General features: G+C 41.2%; 1 protein-coding gene across 4 annotated transcripts in view; it reads right to left on the reverse strand.

The window, feature by feature from the left end:
- FUT8 (fucosyltransferase 8) overlaps positions 1–18,206 on the reverse strand; it is a 130,184-nt gene that overhangs the window by 59,967 nt on the left and 52,011 nt on the right. For all 4 annotated transcript variants that reach the window (XM_075105351.1, XM_075105349.1, XM_075105352.1 and 1 more), the window contains one exon: positions 3,475–3,896. In XM_075105351.1, coding sequence (XP_074961452.1) covers positions 3,475–3,677 — 203 coding nt within the window. In that variant the 5' untranslated portion in view covers positions 3,678–3,896. The remainder of the gene's footprint in view (positions 1–3,474; positions 3,897–18,206) is intronic.

The raw sequence follows: 18,206 nt of genomic DNA on the forward strand, positions 1-18,206 counted from the left end.
GAACTAATTAAATCATATGCCTATTTGCTGTTATAATTTTCCAGGTAGGCACTCTCACCTTGTTTAAACTCCTTCCAAAGTAACCTTAAGTTAGAGTTATTATTGAAATATGCTGAAATTCATGCATTAGCTTAGCCCTGTTCCGTGCCATAATAAATTCTACACCTTCACTGCAAAAAGTGTGCTTCTTTTCTGTTGGAATAAAAAACCTCTCTAGTTCTCTAGATATATCTAAAATCTATATATAGATTTTACATATTTTGAAATCTATATATAGATGTTATATAATCTTAGTGGAAAAAGGCAGCAAAAACAAGTGTTTACCTCACTGTAACAAAATCCAACTTGGCAATAGGGTTTACCGTTACAAGCTACACTGATGTAAAGACTGTCATCTTAACCACTCTGATTTCACAGCCAGTATCGGTATTTAAAGTTTTCAGTACAAAATTAAGCAATTAAGTCATATTCAAATAATAGCTCCAGCCAATCTACCTTTGATCAGTAAAGCCCAAAACAAATTATGCCTTCATTTTAAGATGTTAACTGGAGCAAAAGTAATCTTTTATGTCTAATTTTAATCCAATTTCTGAAGTTAAGAGGTGGTTACTGCCTTTTTTTAAACAGTCATATTTCTACAAAAATTTAAAACGTTACTATTTTAAAGCTAACAGTTATTTTTAACACCACTTGCTCTATCTGGCAAACAAAGAAATGAGATTCTATATCACATTTATGATTTAATACTTCAGTGATGCAGGTTGACCAGGACATTTCTCAAACCTATTTGTGAAGTTCTACAAAGCCAGTATCATGCTCAATAAAATTAATGAAAAGGCTCTACGTTGTAATACCTCACTTCCCTCAAATCTAGTGCTTCACCAATGTCAGATCACTTCCACCAAATATATTCTAGGTCCGAGCTGCTTCATTTCTGGCCAGCACTGACTACTGAACCTGGAGATGCGTTACTGCTCAAATAGGCATTCAAAGTCATTTTAGGCTTTCTCATGCAAGAGTTTCAGATTCTCCTGTGGTTACGTACAACCACTTTGAAGAATGGTCTCAGAAATATTTTTCAGCAACAGATGCACACAGAAGAAGCTACACAGACTCTAGTTAAGACAGTATTGGATCACCTAACCTAATTCTAGAAACTTGTAGCAACTAACTGAAGAATAGAGAAAGAATGCTGGAATGTTCTATTCTAACATGTTTAGATTAGAACTAAACTATGTTTTTATTTCTATAAATCATGAAAAATTATCAACAGTATAAGCTATTATTTAGAACTCTGCCACTGAAAATGTAATATTTGTCTGAATATTGATAAGCTAGGGAAACAAAGGTCTTCAGAAAAATCATTACTGCCTAAAATATAACTTAGCCAGTATCTATGCATGTCCTGTATCTACGGCCTCTTTCTTGAGAGGAAGAGAGTACGCTGTCATCAGTAAAATCAAGAACATTTACTCTCTTTTACAGTAACTGTGCAATTTGAATTGGTCATATTTCAATGACTGTGCAATTCATCACACTACCATTTATTCAAGTCAGCCAAACATAGGGGGCTGAAGGTATGGAGGATGATAATCCTTATGTTCAAGGCTAAATATTTACCCCTCTAAGGCAAGAAACCTGAAGGCTGACTATTATCGTCTAACATTAAGGGAATTTAAAGATATTGCATTTATTCAAATATAGGATCTTGCTTAAGTTTCTTCATAGCAGCATACTCTACATTAACCCATTTTGTCTACAAAAATATAGTCAACTTTTTGCCAGAACATTTGTCATCATATATGATTAAACTGAGTTTAGAAAACTACAGCCAACTCAGCCATTCATGGCCATATTACTCAAGGTGAAGATTATCTAAGCATAGAAGGCACTTGGGTCACCAGCGTTCCTCCACCTCTATACAGCACCACATGAATGCTCAGGTACTTCTTCAGGGCTGACGCATTCAAAATTAAAGCTTTTGTTTTTCAGTACACTGAGCCTAAGCTAAGAAGCCTCATCAGCATGCATCCATATCTGCAGTGCATTCCAGAAACCATACACATAGTGCAGTGAAAAGAAGCTTCAGTAAGGCAGGGAAGTCTACACAGCCTACCAGATCAAATAACCCAGAAGAAATCTCAGAATAGGGTTAAGAGGAAAAGTGCCAGACACTGCTAGAGTCCATAAGTGTAATTTCATTCAAATGAAGGGGAGAAACAAACTTACCTAAGATAAGGTAACAAGAACAGGACTAGAAGCATAAAACACCCTAGCAAGGAAAACAAAGGGATCTGTGCAATTCAGTAAGTTTCCTTATGATTTACAAAGCAAGGCAGAAGATCCAAAATGGCATCTGCTCCTACAGGGTATTAAAAGGCAAATACAAAATCAGTTTCTTATTACCAAACAAGAACCACCCAAGAGAAATGATGAAGACTCAAATGCCAGTGGCCCTTGCTCCCCACGTTCTACACAGGTGATCCTGGCCAGACCACTTCTACACACATGTCCTGGTGCTTGTGAGTATGTTGTTAAAGAATGTATCTTGTGAGTAGGTTGTGAAAGAGACAGTAAGTGAACTCAGCTCACTTAGAGGTTTTAAAAATAAACATCCCCATTCTGTAAAACCTTACATTGAGCTTTGCTCTTCTCTAGCTTCCTAAAACATACGAAGCCTCTACACTTGTCCCCATGATCCATCAGGACTTTCACATTGTGCGTGGCAATATCCACATAGGTCCGATCTGACTCTGGCATCACATCCTGCCTAAGAAGCTCTCCCTTGCAAGATTTTGGGAAAGGAGATACCAGAAGTCTGTTAAAAGCTGTCTGCCTGAAAAGGTGAAAGAAAACACTTTAAATTGTAATTGTACCAATCTATAACGTAACAAACAATTATAAAAAGGGAAATTATACTACTACTTTACAAGTACTGCTACAAGTTTAGCAGCAGGGCGAGGAAGAAAAAAACCTAGTTAAAAGAATTCATATAATGCAGCAGTCTACTGCAGCTCATCTTCAGCAAGTCCGCATTTATCTTCAACAAACTGTACAAATGCTTTCAGCGCTTTTAAAACAAGCTCTTCCAGTTACTGCATGGAGAAGTGCAGGAAAGTCACTAGGTGTTCTAATTGGTTTGAATGGCACAATAATTGCACTCGTTTGAAGTTGGCAGGGAGGAGTTAATCACCTACAGAACTCTGTTATCCTGACAGTAACACTTGGACACCATTAAATAATGACTACATTAGTCCAAAACTAAATGTACATTATTTGTTTAAAGTTTTGCAATGTATTTTCAGTTAGTTATAGCACTGATTAAAACAATTCTCCATATTTTTCAGTTAAGCATAATTTTACAAAAAAAAAAAAAACAAACCCAAAACCAAAAAACCCCAAACTCTTTCAATTTAATTTTTGATATTTCATATAACCATTTTCTGAAAAGTTTTAATTATTTTTAGATCCTACCTGAGAGATTCTGCCATCCGCCTTAAGTCTTCATTTTGTTGCTTTAAACGTTCCAGTTTAGCAAGTATCTTGGATAATTCGCGACTAGAGTGATCTGGATGCTCACTGTCTCGTACCAGATGTCCACCAATGTAAAAGAGTAAAGTTCCCCAAGCAAAGAGGATGAGCATAATCCAACGCCAGGAACCAGTCCATGGCCGCATTTTCAGAAGTTCAATTCACTGCAGAACTCCTTCTGCTTACAAAATAACAAACATTTTAAGCCTTTAGCCTGTACAAAAGCGGACAATTTCAGTTCCTCTGCTTCACCACATTGTACTGGAGAAAAATTATTCTCAGTGTTTTACCGCGGCTTGTTAGAGAAGATCCTTATGGGGCTGTGTATAGAAAGCATTAATATCGCATCATTCTTGGTTTATATTCTGTGAAAAGAATAAAAATAATATGAAATTACAATTCAGGTATACAACAAAATATTGGACTCAATTAAGCTAAATTAACATTCAGGAATTATGATAGACAATGTTACTACTTTCTGTCAAGAAGAACAAGAAAAAAAGCTTTTGCCTTTCCACATCAAATATGCTGAGCTCAAGAATGCACCACATAAACAACATGCAATTAATTCTGGGTTTGCAATGGCCAGAAGAAACACTGCTGTTTTTAAGAGTAATATGTACCAGTTTGTGTGTCATTTCACACAATAAAATACTTCAAAAAATCATTCTGTGGTAAACTTAATAGTCTCCTCTACTATTAACAAATAGCTTTTATTCAATTACAAATTTATCTCTTTTTTTTTCTACTTTTATGAACCCTCTTCTCTATTTTTATCATGGCTCCCACCCTGGAACAGAAGAGTTATAACCATTCTAACAATATATTCCACTATTTGCAAGTAGATTGGCCTACCAGCATCTGTAATACCCATTAAGCAACCTGCAAGCACTGCAAAGACTGTAAACACTACTTTCTAAAAAATCCATTGTATATCTTACCCTTAAATTTACAGTGCCCTCTGAAACGCCCATCAAAAAATAAACCCAAAATTTTATTACTTGCTGAAAATAACAAGACAATATTGCTCTCTTTACCCTTCCACTGCACGTGAGAAAAGATGTAAGAAGAAACACTGAACATTTAAGGTGTGGAAAAGACATGGATTTCAAGTAGAATGTATGTGGCACTGTTATACTCACACACTTGAATATTGGGCATGACTTTAGAAAGCTGATTTTTTAGAAATATTTTTCTTCTGCTTTAAAACTATCAAACCCATTTTGACAAGTGTTATTACTAAAACTATAAAAATGCAAAAAAAGTTCTAAAGGTAATATCTTCTTACATCTAAAAACACTGCACCATTTAACCATTTAAATAAAATGCAAAATCACCTCAACTCATTTTCTACTTGGCAAAACACCATTCAATTACTGTAAGAATCTTCTCATAAAATCTAGAACAGAATTTAAGATTTAACTGCTCATCATGTCCAAAATCTTTTAAAGTACTTCTCACTTTTTCTCCTTTCTCTGCAATGTAACATTTCTGTCTTCTGTAAAAGGCATATATATGCCATTCAGAATTTCCAAAATAACCTGTATTTCCAATTCTCAAATCTGTAATCCTACCATATTTCCTCTGAGATGCTATCCACGCCCACCTTTTCCCAAATTATTCTTCCCTGTTTAATCCCTCTTTCACCTTAACTTTTTCATTTCATTTAGGTTTTTTATTCTGTTCCAACTCATTTCAAGTTTAGAGAAAAGGCTTCCCAACTTGCAATAACTTGTAAACTCACCCAGTCATGAAGATATGGCTGGAGCATGCACTTCCAGATACAAAAATCCTAACATAGTATTAAAAATGAGGAAAAAATTTCTCTAGTTATTTTGCAGAAGGGTTAATCTAGCCTACTAATCTCTAAACTAATCTTACAAGTCTCCAGTTAGGACTAGTAAGATGGTACACAAAATAAACTATTTGAAAATTGATTATTACTAATGAAATGGAAAACATATTTAATACCTCTCTCAGGCTTTTTCCAGCTAATGTACCTGTCATAAATTGAGTTATGAGGAGATCAGTTTTCTTTGAAAGTAATGTCAGAATCCCACATGTCATATTCTACAGATCTCCAAGAAAGCTTTATATAGCTTTTGCTTTAGCTCGGCAAAAGCATGGGACCACTTTCACGAGGACAGTGCTTTCTTCAACAACCTTTACTGATCACAGCACAAGGAAAAAGAACCCACGTTATATGAAACAAAATAGGCCAGGGCCAACCCACGGAGGTTCATTTCTATAAGCAAAGCAACCCTAGTTACCTGCAGGAATGATTACTCTAAAACCCGATGGACTGAAGTGTCAGGTTTAAGTGGGAAAGTATATTCTCACATCTCTACAACCAATCACCCAGAAAATGACTGACTCTGGCTGCAACACACTAAGTGAAATCACAAAGTCTGTGAAGGCAGAGGAAAGGAAAAAAAAAAAAGGAGCCTTCTAATGTTCCTTGATTGGGTAAATATTACACTGGGAATTGTGATGAGAATAAACAAATGCTACAGACATTATAAAATTACTGCTTAAGAAAAAAGCTACTATGAAAAACTCTTGACTTAATCATAAGCGCTTTGCAGATCTTACATCAAAAAGCTTCTGCTGGAGGACCACTTTGTAACAGTCTGCATAATATACTCAGATATGAACTCCTTCTAGGAGCAACACAGTAAAAAAATTCACTACAGCTGTGATTAATTTCAAGAAGAGGAACTATTTTAAATGAGAAGCGGACTCCATGCCACCTGGAAAGATACCAAGAGTTAATTAAAACAGCAGGTAACTGTGACTATTATAATTAGCAAAGAAAGTATCCTTTAATAAAGTTACAATCATGATCAAATTATTAGATAGGTAAGACTGTAAATTCTGGTAAGTTAAAGACATAAAATTTAATACTAAACTTTTTATCCAAAGAGAGCTTACTACAGACTTTAAGGTCAACAAACGATCAGAGTATGTAAGAATTGTTTAGATTACTTTGCAAGGAAAAGACTTTCTTTTTTTCTATCTGTTGTTCACAACACGAGAGCCTAGGTAGACTCATAAATCAGGTACCTTCTTTACAAGAGGAAATGTTGATCTGTTTCAAACAACTGTGTTAGTAGAACAGGCTACCAAACAAATCTACAATTTAATATAACAAGTCATCAGGCACAGATTCTATTCTTCCAACAGTTCTAAAGAAGTTCAAGAACACAACAGCTTAATTATTAACAGTAGCACATAACCTCTCACTTATAATTACCTTGTGGCAAAGGAATGAAAAATGAGAACAGTAAACTGACTTCTTTGCAAGGGCTACAGTAGGGATTCCTGCAAGTACAGGCCAGCAAAAATATGGCATTCAAGTCAGGCAAACTGGCAGAAATAATAATAGGATGGTAGATAGAACCGCAGACATAAGGATGAATTTAATCAAAGTATAAGTGTACTAACATGGCATTCAGAAAGAGAAATTGTGCCTCATGCATTTATTAAAGTTCTTTTACAGATGTCAACAAACACCCAGGCAAGAGAGAACCAGTTCTAGTTCTTACACAGTTGATCTAGTCAATGTGGATCTCCAAATGGCATTCAACTAATTAAAAATGTTTCAAAGAAACTAAGTTGCATGGAAGAACAAAGGTCGTCATATGAGTCACCACCCTGTTAAAAGAGAAGAAACTAACAGTAAGACTAGGCAATCAGTTTTTAAGTGGGAAGAATGATCAGGGGCCTCACTGGAGCTCATGGTAGAGTTCATACAGTTTAATATACTCATAAGTGCTTTGGAAAACAAGGTGAAAAGTGAGGTAACAAAGTCTGCCACACACAGCACAAAAGCTGACAGCAATGAACTGATGGACACCAAGACACTGTCTAAAGAAGAAATAAAATGAAAGATGAAAAATCAATTTATATCAGCGTGTAGAGCTGTGTAAAGATAAACTTTGAATCATTACCCCTCAGGAATGGGCTTTAGCTGTAATGATTCTATAAAATATCAGCTCAGCCTTGGCCACGCAGCTGATGCGGGGTGGGCGTTGCCAGAAGCAACGGCGGGAGATTTAAACGGCCCCTAGGGAGCGCGACCGACCAGGACGGGCAAACAGGGCGTGGCGTGGCAGAAGGCCGTGGCGCGGCAGAAGGGCGAGCAGGAGGGACACCACAGCCCGCTTGTAGGTCTACAGCTCAGGCAAGTGCTTTGGTCTCGGGTGAAATGGTGGGCACTCGCCTCAGAGCTGAAACCACTGTTCGTTCAGCGAAAGCCCCCGAGATGTCAGACACGTCCGCCCAGACGGGTCTGGTAAGAAAGGACACACCAGTACAGGCCGTGGGTTGCGGCAACTGCCCAAACCCCTCTCCTCACGGTAAGGTACCTGCACGAGGTGTGCACAGGTTGATGACCTGTCACGTCAGGTGGCTGAACTGCAGGAAACGGTTGAGAGGCTGCGCAGTATTAGAGGAGCTGAGGCAGAGATAGGCAGGTGGCTTCAGAATCACGTTCCTGTGGCAGACACCGCCGAGAATGAGGCATCGTGGACCCTGGTGACTCACAGGAGCAGGATTCCCCATCAGCCTGCACCCTCCACCATCACAATCAGAAACAGATACGAAGCCTTAACGACTGAGGATACCCATGAGCAAGGTCTGCAAAGTCCCCCACAAGGGGAAACTGGACCAGCAACATACAGTGGCCATCGTAAAAAGAAACGACGAGTGCTCGTGGTGGGTGACTCTCTGTTGAAGGATACTGAGGCACCCATCTGCCGACCTGACAGGGAGTCACGAGAGGCGTGCTGCCTCCCAGGAGCCAAGGTCCGAGACATTGCTGACAGTGTGCCACAACTCATCAGGAAAACAGACTACTATCCTCTATTACTATTTCATGTAGGCATGAGCGACACTGAAAGCCGCCACCTGGGTAAAATCAAGGAAGATTTTCGAGCCCTGGGGGAGCAAGTGAAAAACTTTGGCACCCAAGTGATCTTCTCTTCCATTTTGCCAGTTCGAGGGAAGGGAGCAGCCAGAAACAGGCGCATAATGTGTATCAACTCCTGGCTACATGGCTGGTGCCACTGTGAGGGGTTTGGCTTTATGACAATGGGGTGTTCTTCAATGACGGCAACATGCTAGGGAGGGATGGAATCCACCTGTCTATTTTAAGTTCAGTTCAAAGAAAGCTCAGAAAGTCTACTTTTGGATCAAACACTCACTGACCTAGATTCACTCAAAGAATTGTACTTTCTGTAAAATGAAAAGCAAGAAAATTACTCACAAAGCAAAACTCATACATCAATATAGCTACTATACAAAATATTATATTTAATGGCATGTAATCTACAATGCTTTTGACAGTGTGAAACATGAAATTCACTCCACTGTTAAGAACTATCACAATAACTTATCACTAAATGTGAAACACTCAAAAGCACGTTACACTGTACATGCAACTTAGACTGAACTTTCACATCATTGTTAGTTTCTATAAAAAGTAAACTTAAATAAGTGCAGTTACTATTTCTAAGATTTCACGAGCAAAAATCATCACAGAATCACAGGTTGGAAGGGACCTCACGGATCATCTAGTCCAACCTTTCTAGGAAGAGCACAGCCTAGACAAGATGGCCCAGCACCCTGTCCAGATGACTCTTGAAAATATCCACTGTGGCCGAGTCAACCCCTTCCCTGGGGAGATTATTCCAATAGTTGACTGTTCTCACTGTGAAAAAATTCCCTCTCATGTCCAATCGGAATCTCCCCAAGAGCAACTTGTGTCCATTCCCCCTTGTCCTCTCCATGTGGCTCCTTGTAAAAAGGGAGTCTCCATCATCTTTGTAGCTACCCCTGAAATACTGGTACATGGTGATGAGATCCCCTCTAAGCCTCCTTTTCTCAAGGCTGAACAAACCCAGCTCTCCCAGCCTGTCCTCATACGGCAGGCTTCCTAGTCCTCTGATCATCTTGGTGGCCCTTCTCTGGACCCCTTCCAGCCTGTCCACATCCTTTTTGTACAGCGGGGACCAGAACTGCACACAGTGCTCCAGGGGTGGCCTGACAAGCGCTGAGTAGAGAGGGATGATGACTTCTTTATCTCTGCTGGTGATGCCCTTTTTGATGCAACCCAGCATCCTGTCGGCCTTCTTGGCCGCAGCAGCCACTGTTCGCTCATGTTGAGCTTGCTGTCCACCAGGACCCCAGGTCCCTTTCCACAGAGCTGCTCTCCAGCCAGGTGCATCCCAGTCTGTGCTGCACTCCCGGATTATGTTTTCCCAGGTGCATGACCTCACACTTCTCCTTGTTGACCTTCATAAGGTTCTTGCTGGCCCACTCTTCCAGCCTATCCAGATCTCCCTGCAGAGCAGGTCTCCCGTCTGGAGTGTCTACTTCCCCACTCAACTTGGTGTCATCTGCAAACTTCATCAGGCTACACTTGATCCTGTTATCCAGATCACTTATAAAGATGTTGAATAACATTGGGCCCAATATCGATCCCTGGCAGACCCCACTAGTGACAGGTTGCCACTTGGAAAAGGAGCTATTTACCACCACCCTTTGGGTGCGGCCTGTCAGCCAGTTCCCCACCCACTGCACAGACCCCTTGTCTAGGCCATAACACATCAATTTCTCCAGGAGGAGACTGTGGGGGACCGTATCAAAGGCCTTGGAGAAGTCCAGGTAAACAGTGTCCACTGCCCACCCCATGTCAACCAGGCAAGTCACCTTGCCATAGAAGGCCACCAGGTTTGTCAAGCCCTTAGTGAAGCCATGTTGGCTTTTCCCAATCATGTGCTTCATCTGACTTGTGATGGCCCCCAGGAGGATTTGTTCCATAACTTTCCCAGGGATTGAAGTAAGGCTGATGGGCCTACAGTTACCCGGATCCTCCCTCGAGCACTTCTTGTAGATAGGGGTAACATTTGCCTTCCTCCAGTCCTCTGGGACATCCCCCATTCTCCGTGACTTCTCAAAGATTATGGAGAGCGGCCTCGTGATGATGTCAGCCAGCTCTCTCCACACCCTCAGGTGGATGTTGTCAGGGCCCATTGATTTGTGGGGGGTCAAGTTCCTGTCGTAATTCATGTACTAACTCTTCCTCCACCGATGGTGGGTCGGTGTTTGGATCAACTGGCAATTTTGTTCCCAAAGCCTGGGACCCGACAGTGCTGGTAAAGACAGAGGTGAAAACACTGTTGAGGGCATCTGCCTTTTCAGCATCGTTGGTGATTGAGTCTCCTTTTCTGTTTACCAGTGGGCCTGTTTTCCTTCTTTTTCTGCTTGTGGTTGACATGTTATTTTTGACATCTACAGCCAGTTTCAATTCAAATTGGGCTTTTGCTTTTCTAATTGCATCTCTGCACTCTCTGGCAATGCCCTTGTAGTTCTCGGCAGATAATCCTCCACTTCTCCATTTCTGGTGTGCTTCCCTTTTGGATTTGAGTAGACCCAGGAGGTCATGGCTGAGCCATGGGGACCTCTTGCTCCGCTTACTTCCCTTTCCTTTGTAGGAGATAAGTTGGCTTTGTGCTTCCAGTAGAGAGTTCTTGAAGAACCCCCAGCTCTCACCAGCTCCTTTGTCTTCCATGGAAGCTTCCCATCGAATCCCTCCCAGCTGAGCCCTGAGTGCACTGGAGTTTGCTCTTCTAAAATCCAGAACCCTTGTCTTAGAGCTGACCTTCAGCACACTCAGCAGGATCCCAAACTCCACAACATTGTGGTCACTGCAGCCAAGGCTGTCACTAACAGAGATATTACAAAGCAGGCTTTCTCGGTTTGTGAACAGCAAGTCCAGCAGCGCCTCATTCCTGGCTGGCACATCTAACGTTTGCATCAGGAAACAGTCCTCTATGCACTCCAGGAACTGGTGGATGACATGCCAGCTGCCGTGTTGTTCTTCCAGCAGATGTCTGGGTAGTTCAAGTCACCCATCAGGACCAGGTTCTGTTGGCCAGAAGCTTGCTTTAGTGCCCCAAGTATCGCTTCGTCGGCAACGTCGTCATGGTTAGGAGGTCGATAGCAGATGCCCACTGTGAGGTCCTGCTTGGAGACGACCCCTTTGACTTTAACCCAGAGGCATTCGATAGAGCAGTCGCAGTCACCATAGTCGACTTCGATACATTCAAGGTGTTCCTTAATGTAGAGCACAACTCCTCCACGTCTTCTACCTTGCCTGTCCTTACGAAAGAGCCTGTAACTGTCCATTGTGATCCCCCAGTCATTTGAGTTGTCCCACCACGTTTCAGTTACTCCACTTCTGAGTGGGCACGGAGCTCCAGTTCCTCCTGTTTGTTACCTAGGCTGTGTGCATTTGTATACATACACTTGAGGCGATTACTCTTCTGTTTCAGCTCTTGGGAGACAGCTAAGGAACCTTTATCACCACACTGCTTGGCCTGACTTACTCCCCCGTTGGACATGCTGGTGTGAGCGTTTTCGCCATGGATCCCACCCCCCAAGTCCTTTAGTTTAAAGCCCGCCTCACCAAGTTAGCCAGCCTACTGCTGAAGATTCCCTTACCTCTTTTAGACAGGTGGATTCCATCCCTCCCTAGCATGTCGTATCTTCTTAGGAAAGCATGTTACTCTAAGTAACATTAACCTGCTCTGCTCTAATAAAAATAAAGTTAAAAAAACAACAAAAAAACCCCACAACCAACCAACTTGCTGATTCCCTTTCCTATTTAACAATGACGTGATGGAACAACCTCTGACAAAGGATCAGACCCTAAGGAAATAAACCTTTTAGGACGTTAAAATAAAACTAAGACTCAAAGGACAAAAATAACAACTAAATGACACTGTAGTGCTTGCTACCAATAAGCAAATGTTGCAAATATAATTCATAGTGTATGTAATGCATTCTTTATGATACTTATATATTATTTGATTAATGAAACACCATCTTCATAATCACATAGGCAAGATTTCTTCATTCAAATCCCTTGTCCTATTACTTCAGGTAATCATGTCATAGAAACCTCTAAGTTCCCCCTAAAAAAATTTTTTTAAAAAATTTATTTCCTTTCCCCATTATTGGAATGCTGTTTAAAAATTCACCATTGCAATGCTTAAAAGCCTTCTTTAATTTCCAAACTAAATTTATATTTTGCTAATTTATACTTGTGTTTTCTTGCACTAGTCTAAACTCAGTTCAGAGAGCTCAGTTACTGCCCTATTCTGTACACAGTGGTGTATCTACAGAAAGCAGGCTTATCCCTTCTCAGGCTTATATGCTAGTCTGAGTTTATATGCTAGCTCACAAGTACTTCATCGCAAGAAGCTTACAAATTCTCCACATCCTGTACCAGCTCTCATTTCTATTAAGTCTTTTCAGAACATCAGTAACCAGAATTGTATATGTAGCACATAAAACATTACTGATGTCTTGTATGAATAAATACTTTTCTCTCTTGGACCTGCTTTCTGTGATATATCCTAGGACTTGATCTGTCTCTTTTTCACAGCCACATTACTCTGGCAGTCAGCAACCATTTTGCGAGGATATACCACCTTCAAATCTTTTTGCACCTATATCTCTTGAAACTGATAAGCTCCATCTTATGTACAGAAATTCTTATTTTTTAATCCTTTTAACTTTGTGTTGTTATATGTTATCCCATTCTAACACTCCAGTATCCTAAGTAAAAAAAAATCTTGCACATTTTCCTGACCACCATCATAACACTCATCTACTTTGTGACATAAATGTCATTACAATCTTTTTATGACACTGTCACTACTGAAAATACCCATGAACAACAGATGTAATCCATTGCATTAATATTGTCTCTCCTCCAGTCTAATACTCTTCCTTGCAGCACGAGCCACTGTCACTTCCCCCCTTCAGCTATTTCATTTTCCAATGCATGATTGCACTTTTCATCAACATTTCCTCTAACTCAATATATAATTTTCTATGTGTCAAGAAAATACTGAAAGGAAGTCCAGATACAGTTTCTCGCAAACTACGTTTCATTAGGAAATTTACTTTCCCTCATAGAAATAGTTAGTAAATAAACCTAGAAAAATCCAGATCAATCTTCTGCAAACCTGGGTTTTCCATTTTCATCTAGCTCTACTTTGTTAATTGTCATTTCTTTCAAAATGTGTCCCCATGGTTTGCATACTACTGTGATCAAGCCAGGGTTAGTAATTATTTCTAATTCTAGCATTGATCTATACTAATCACACAGAATCACAGAATGATAGGGGTTGGAAGGGACCTGTAGAGATCATCTTGTCCAACCCCCATGCTTGAGCAGGCACACCTAGAGCAAGGGGACACAGGTACACGTCCAGGTGGGTTTTGAAAGTCTCCAGGGAAGGGACTCCACAACCCCCCTGGGCAGCCCGTTCCACTGCTCTGGCACCCGCACAGGAAAGAAGTTTTTCCTCATATTTAAGTGGATCTTCCTGTGTTCTGACTTGTGCCCATTGCCCCTTGGCCTGTCATTGGGCACCCCTGAAAAGAGCCCAGTCCCATCATCCTGACACCCACCCTCTAGATATTTATAGGTATTTATGAAATCGTCCCTCAGTCTTCTCCAGGCTGAACAAACCCAAGTCTCTCAGCCTTTCCTCATAAGGGAGATGCTCCAGTCCCCTGATCATCTTGGTAGCTCTCCGCTGGACTTGCTCCAGCAGTTCCCTGCCCTTCTTGAACTGCGGGGCCCAAAACTGGACACAGTAATCCAGATGCAGTCTCACTAGGGCAGAATACAGGCGGAGGATAACCTCGACCTGCTGGCCACAACTCCTTTTAATGCACCCCAGGATACCACTGGCCTTCTTGGCTACAAGGGCACATTGGTGGCTCAGGGTCAGCTTGCTGTCCACCAGCACTCCAAGGTCCTTCTCAACAGAGCCACTTTCCAGTAGTTCAGCCCCCAACCTGTACGGGTGCATGGGGTTGTTCCTCCCCAGGTGCAGGACCTTGCACTTGCTGTCGTTGAATTTCATGAGGTTCCCCTCGGCCCAGCTCTCCAGCCTGTCCAGGTCTCGTTGGATGGCAGCACAGCCTTCTGGTATATCAGCCACTCCTCCCAGCTTGGTATCATCAGCAAACTTGCTGAGGTTACACTCTATCCCATCGTCCAGGTCATTGATGAACATATCGAACGGGACCGGACCCAGCACAGAACCATGGGGAACACCACTAGTGACAGGCCTCCAACCAGACTCTGCCCTGTTGATCACGACCCTCTGAGTTCTGTTGTTGAGCCAGTTCTCAATCCACCTCACTGTCCACTCATCCAACCCACACTTCCTTAGCTTGCCTGTGAGGAGGCTATGGGAGACAGTGTCTAATGCCTTACGGAAGTTGAGACAGACAACATCCACTGCTCTCCCTTCATCAAACCAGCCAGTCACACCATTGTAGAAGGCTATCAGGTTGGTCAAGCATGATCTCCCCTTGGTGAATCCATGTTGGCTACTTTTGATAACCTTCTTCTCCTCTACGTGCCTGGAGATGACCTCCAGGATGAACTGCTCCATCACCTTTCTGGGGATGGAGGTGAGGCTGACTGGCCTATAGTTTCCCAGGTCCTCCTCCTTGTCCTTTTTAAAGATTGGAGTGATATTTGTTTTTCTCCAGTCCTTGGGCACCTCTCCTGTCCTCCATGACCTTTCAAAGATGATGGAGAGTGGCTCAGCAAGAACATCTGCCAGCTCTTTCAGCACTCGCAGGTGCTTCCCATTGGGGCCCATGGATTTGCGAGGATCCAGTCTGCAGAGGTGATCTCTGACCCGATCCTTCTCAACTGATGGTAAGCCTTCCTTTGTCCCAATTTTTCCTCTCTTCTCTGGGGGCTGAGATGCCTGAGGGCCAGCCTTAGCAGTAAAGACGGAGGCAAAGAAGGCGTTCAGTAAGTCTGCCTTCTCTGCATCCTGCGTCACCAGGGCCCCTTCCTTGTTCAGCAGTGGGCCCACTGTACCCCCAGTCTTCCTTTCACTGCTGATGTAACAAAGAAGCCCTTCTTGTTATCTTTGACGTGCATTGCCAGATTTAATTCCACGTGGGCCTTGGCCTTCCTCATGGCATCTCTGCACATCCTGACAACATTCCTATATTCCTCCCAAGTGGCCAGTCCCTTTTCCACAGAGACTTCCCAAGAGGCTTTATCCAATTTAGTTCCAAACTTTTTAGAATATTGTCTGGAAACAATTTAGAAAGCATTCCATTCAGGCATTACTTTTTAATTACCTTTATTAATATACAAATTATATATATTATTTTCTTCAACCAGAAAACAGAAACCCATACACAGAACATGTATTAATGTTTATATTCTAAAAGTATCCAATATGAAGTTCCTTTAGTTTTCTATTCAAGTTCACTGTTTCAGTTATATAATTTTATTTTTCTATCCATAAAAACTATCCATCCCCTGCTTTTTCTGGAACAGGGATATAAATTTTGTAGTGTTCCATATGTATACTTAACTACTGTGCAAATGTATTTCTTTTTTCTTCTTACCTTCCATTCACATGTATCGCTGGACATAAGTAAATATACCCATGAGACTTGCTTACTATTTATTCCTACATCCACACCTTCATCTTTAGCACTGTTTCTATAAAGCCTAATTTTATATCTGTATGGATTACTCTGCGCAATTCGGGTGATTTTCTCTTCATATACTCCCTTATAATTTTACATAAATAAATATGATCTGCTCATCTGATACAATCAGCAGATCATTCTCTAATTAAACATTTTCTTAATGGAACTCACTATCCTTTTCAATTTCATTGCAAGTGCAGATTTATTCTATACTGGAGCCTTCAAATACTATAATTTTGTATCTTCACCACAGAAAACTCCCTGGCAGGAAGAGATGGTACTAAAGGGCTTCCTTAACTGTGTGAAAGCTACAGACCCACTCCTTTCAATTTGGTTAGAAACAAAAATCATAACCAGCAGGAACAACCTTAGGGGAAAGATGCAATGTGATTCACCCTTCCTGAAATTTAGTTAGAGAGATTCTGCCACTGAGTGTGGAAGCTTAATGACTTTCACACTTGCAGAGCTTACAAAGAAGGTAAATTATCAGGAGTTGAGGAATTAAAACTAGAGTCAAAAAGCAAGATTATCAACTTAAGAAGGGTCATTTTAAGATTCACTTAGAAGCATTAGCAGAATATATTATTATAATAAAGACAAGAAATTCAAAGCAGAGGACAAATGAACCTTAAAAGATACTGATATTATTTCTGAGGCTCTAGTGTGTATTCTCAAATGGTCAACACAGAACTTTTCTCAATTTAACTTCATAAAATTTTATAGCTGAAAACAACTTTGAAGGATTTTGAAATGAAAACACCTTCAGAAAGGAAGGCAGAGGGAAAAACAGACAAATATTCAGAATGTCCAGTAAGCAATCTTGTTGTGCCAATTGCTTCTTCTTTTAGGAAGTCAATACTTACAGTTTGTTTGCAGCTTCAAATAGAGGTAGTTGCTCTGTACAACTGATTTTATCCTACAGTCATAAGTAGCGATTACTGATGCAACCAAAATAAAGTCAACAGCAAAATATGAACATATGTAGATTGTACACTGAGAGCTGACTGCCAGCTCCAGAGTTGCTGTATTTGCAAGCCAAGCAGCAGCAATAAATTCCCTAAAATGGTTGATGATCAGTGAAGACTTGACAGAAGTCACCAAAACAAGGTTGCTACTGCTTTTCTGGAGTTTTCAGGGAGGCGTATAGCAGACGAACTGAGGCTGAGAGAACAGTAAGTGTAATTTCCCATCTTCCTTACAATCAGAATCAATTAGATTCAGTCAGAATACTGTAGGAAATTAACTAAGGAACACATGCACTTCTTTTATTTCCTATAAGCCACCTCCTCCTCCTCCATCAGTGATCTCAAACTACTGCAAACGCTGGAGTTGTATTGTGGTTTAGCCAGCAACTCAGCCCCACACAGATGCTCACTCACTCCCCCACCGGTGGGACAGGGGAGAGAATCAGAAGCGTAACGCTCATGGGTTGAGATAAGAACAGTTTAATAATTAAAATAACAACAACAAAAATGCAATGGAAAGGAAAACAATGAGAGGCACGAAACCCGGGGTGGGGGGGAAAGGGGAACGAACCACCAAAACAACCTGCACGTGATGCAGCCGCTCACCACCTGCCGACCCGACGCCGCGCCCCTTCCCAAGCCGCAACTGCCCCCCCTACGCCAACTGCCCCATTAATATACTGGTCATGGTATCACATGGTATGGAATGAACATCCCATTGGCCAGTCAGGGTCAGCTGCCCCCGCCGTGGCCCCGCCCCTCCCAGCCTCCTGCCCATGTGGCAGAGCATGGGAAGCTGGAAAGGACCCTGACCACCACAGGCACTACAGTGAAGAGAATTAACCCCTTCTCAGCCAAAACCAGCACAAGTTGTTATACAGAATAATTATCTTGGGGCAATTACTGAACAAGGTCTTAATTTTTCACCCCAATAAAATTTCTAATATTACTTTATTATATTCCTTTACATTATCTCCTTGCTGTTCAAAACAGCAAACATTATCTAAGTCTTCATCCAACTGTATCCAGATGAATATATTTTTTTCTTTGGTACTGATATCTGTCCATGCTTCTCTCATTTACACTCAACAGAAACCAACAAATATATACTCCTGGTTTTATATTGTATCTTTATAACCTCAGCTCTTTGAATATCTC

This window comes from Phalacrocorax aristotelis, chromosome 10, assembly GCF_949628215.1.
Source record: "Phalacrocorax aristotelis chromosome 10, bGulAri2.1, whole genome shotgun sequence".
Lineage (NCBI taxonomy): Eukaryota > Metazoa > Chordata > Aves > Suliformes > Phalacrocoracidae > Phalacrocorax > Phalacrocorax aristotelis.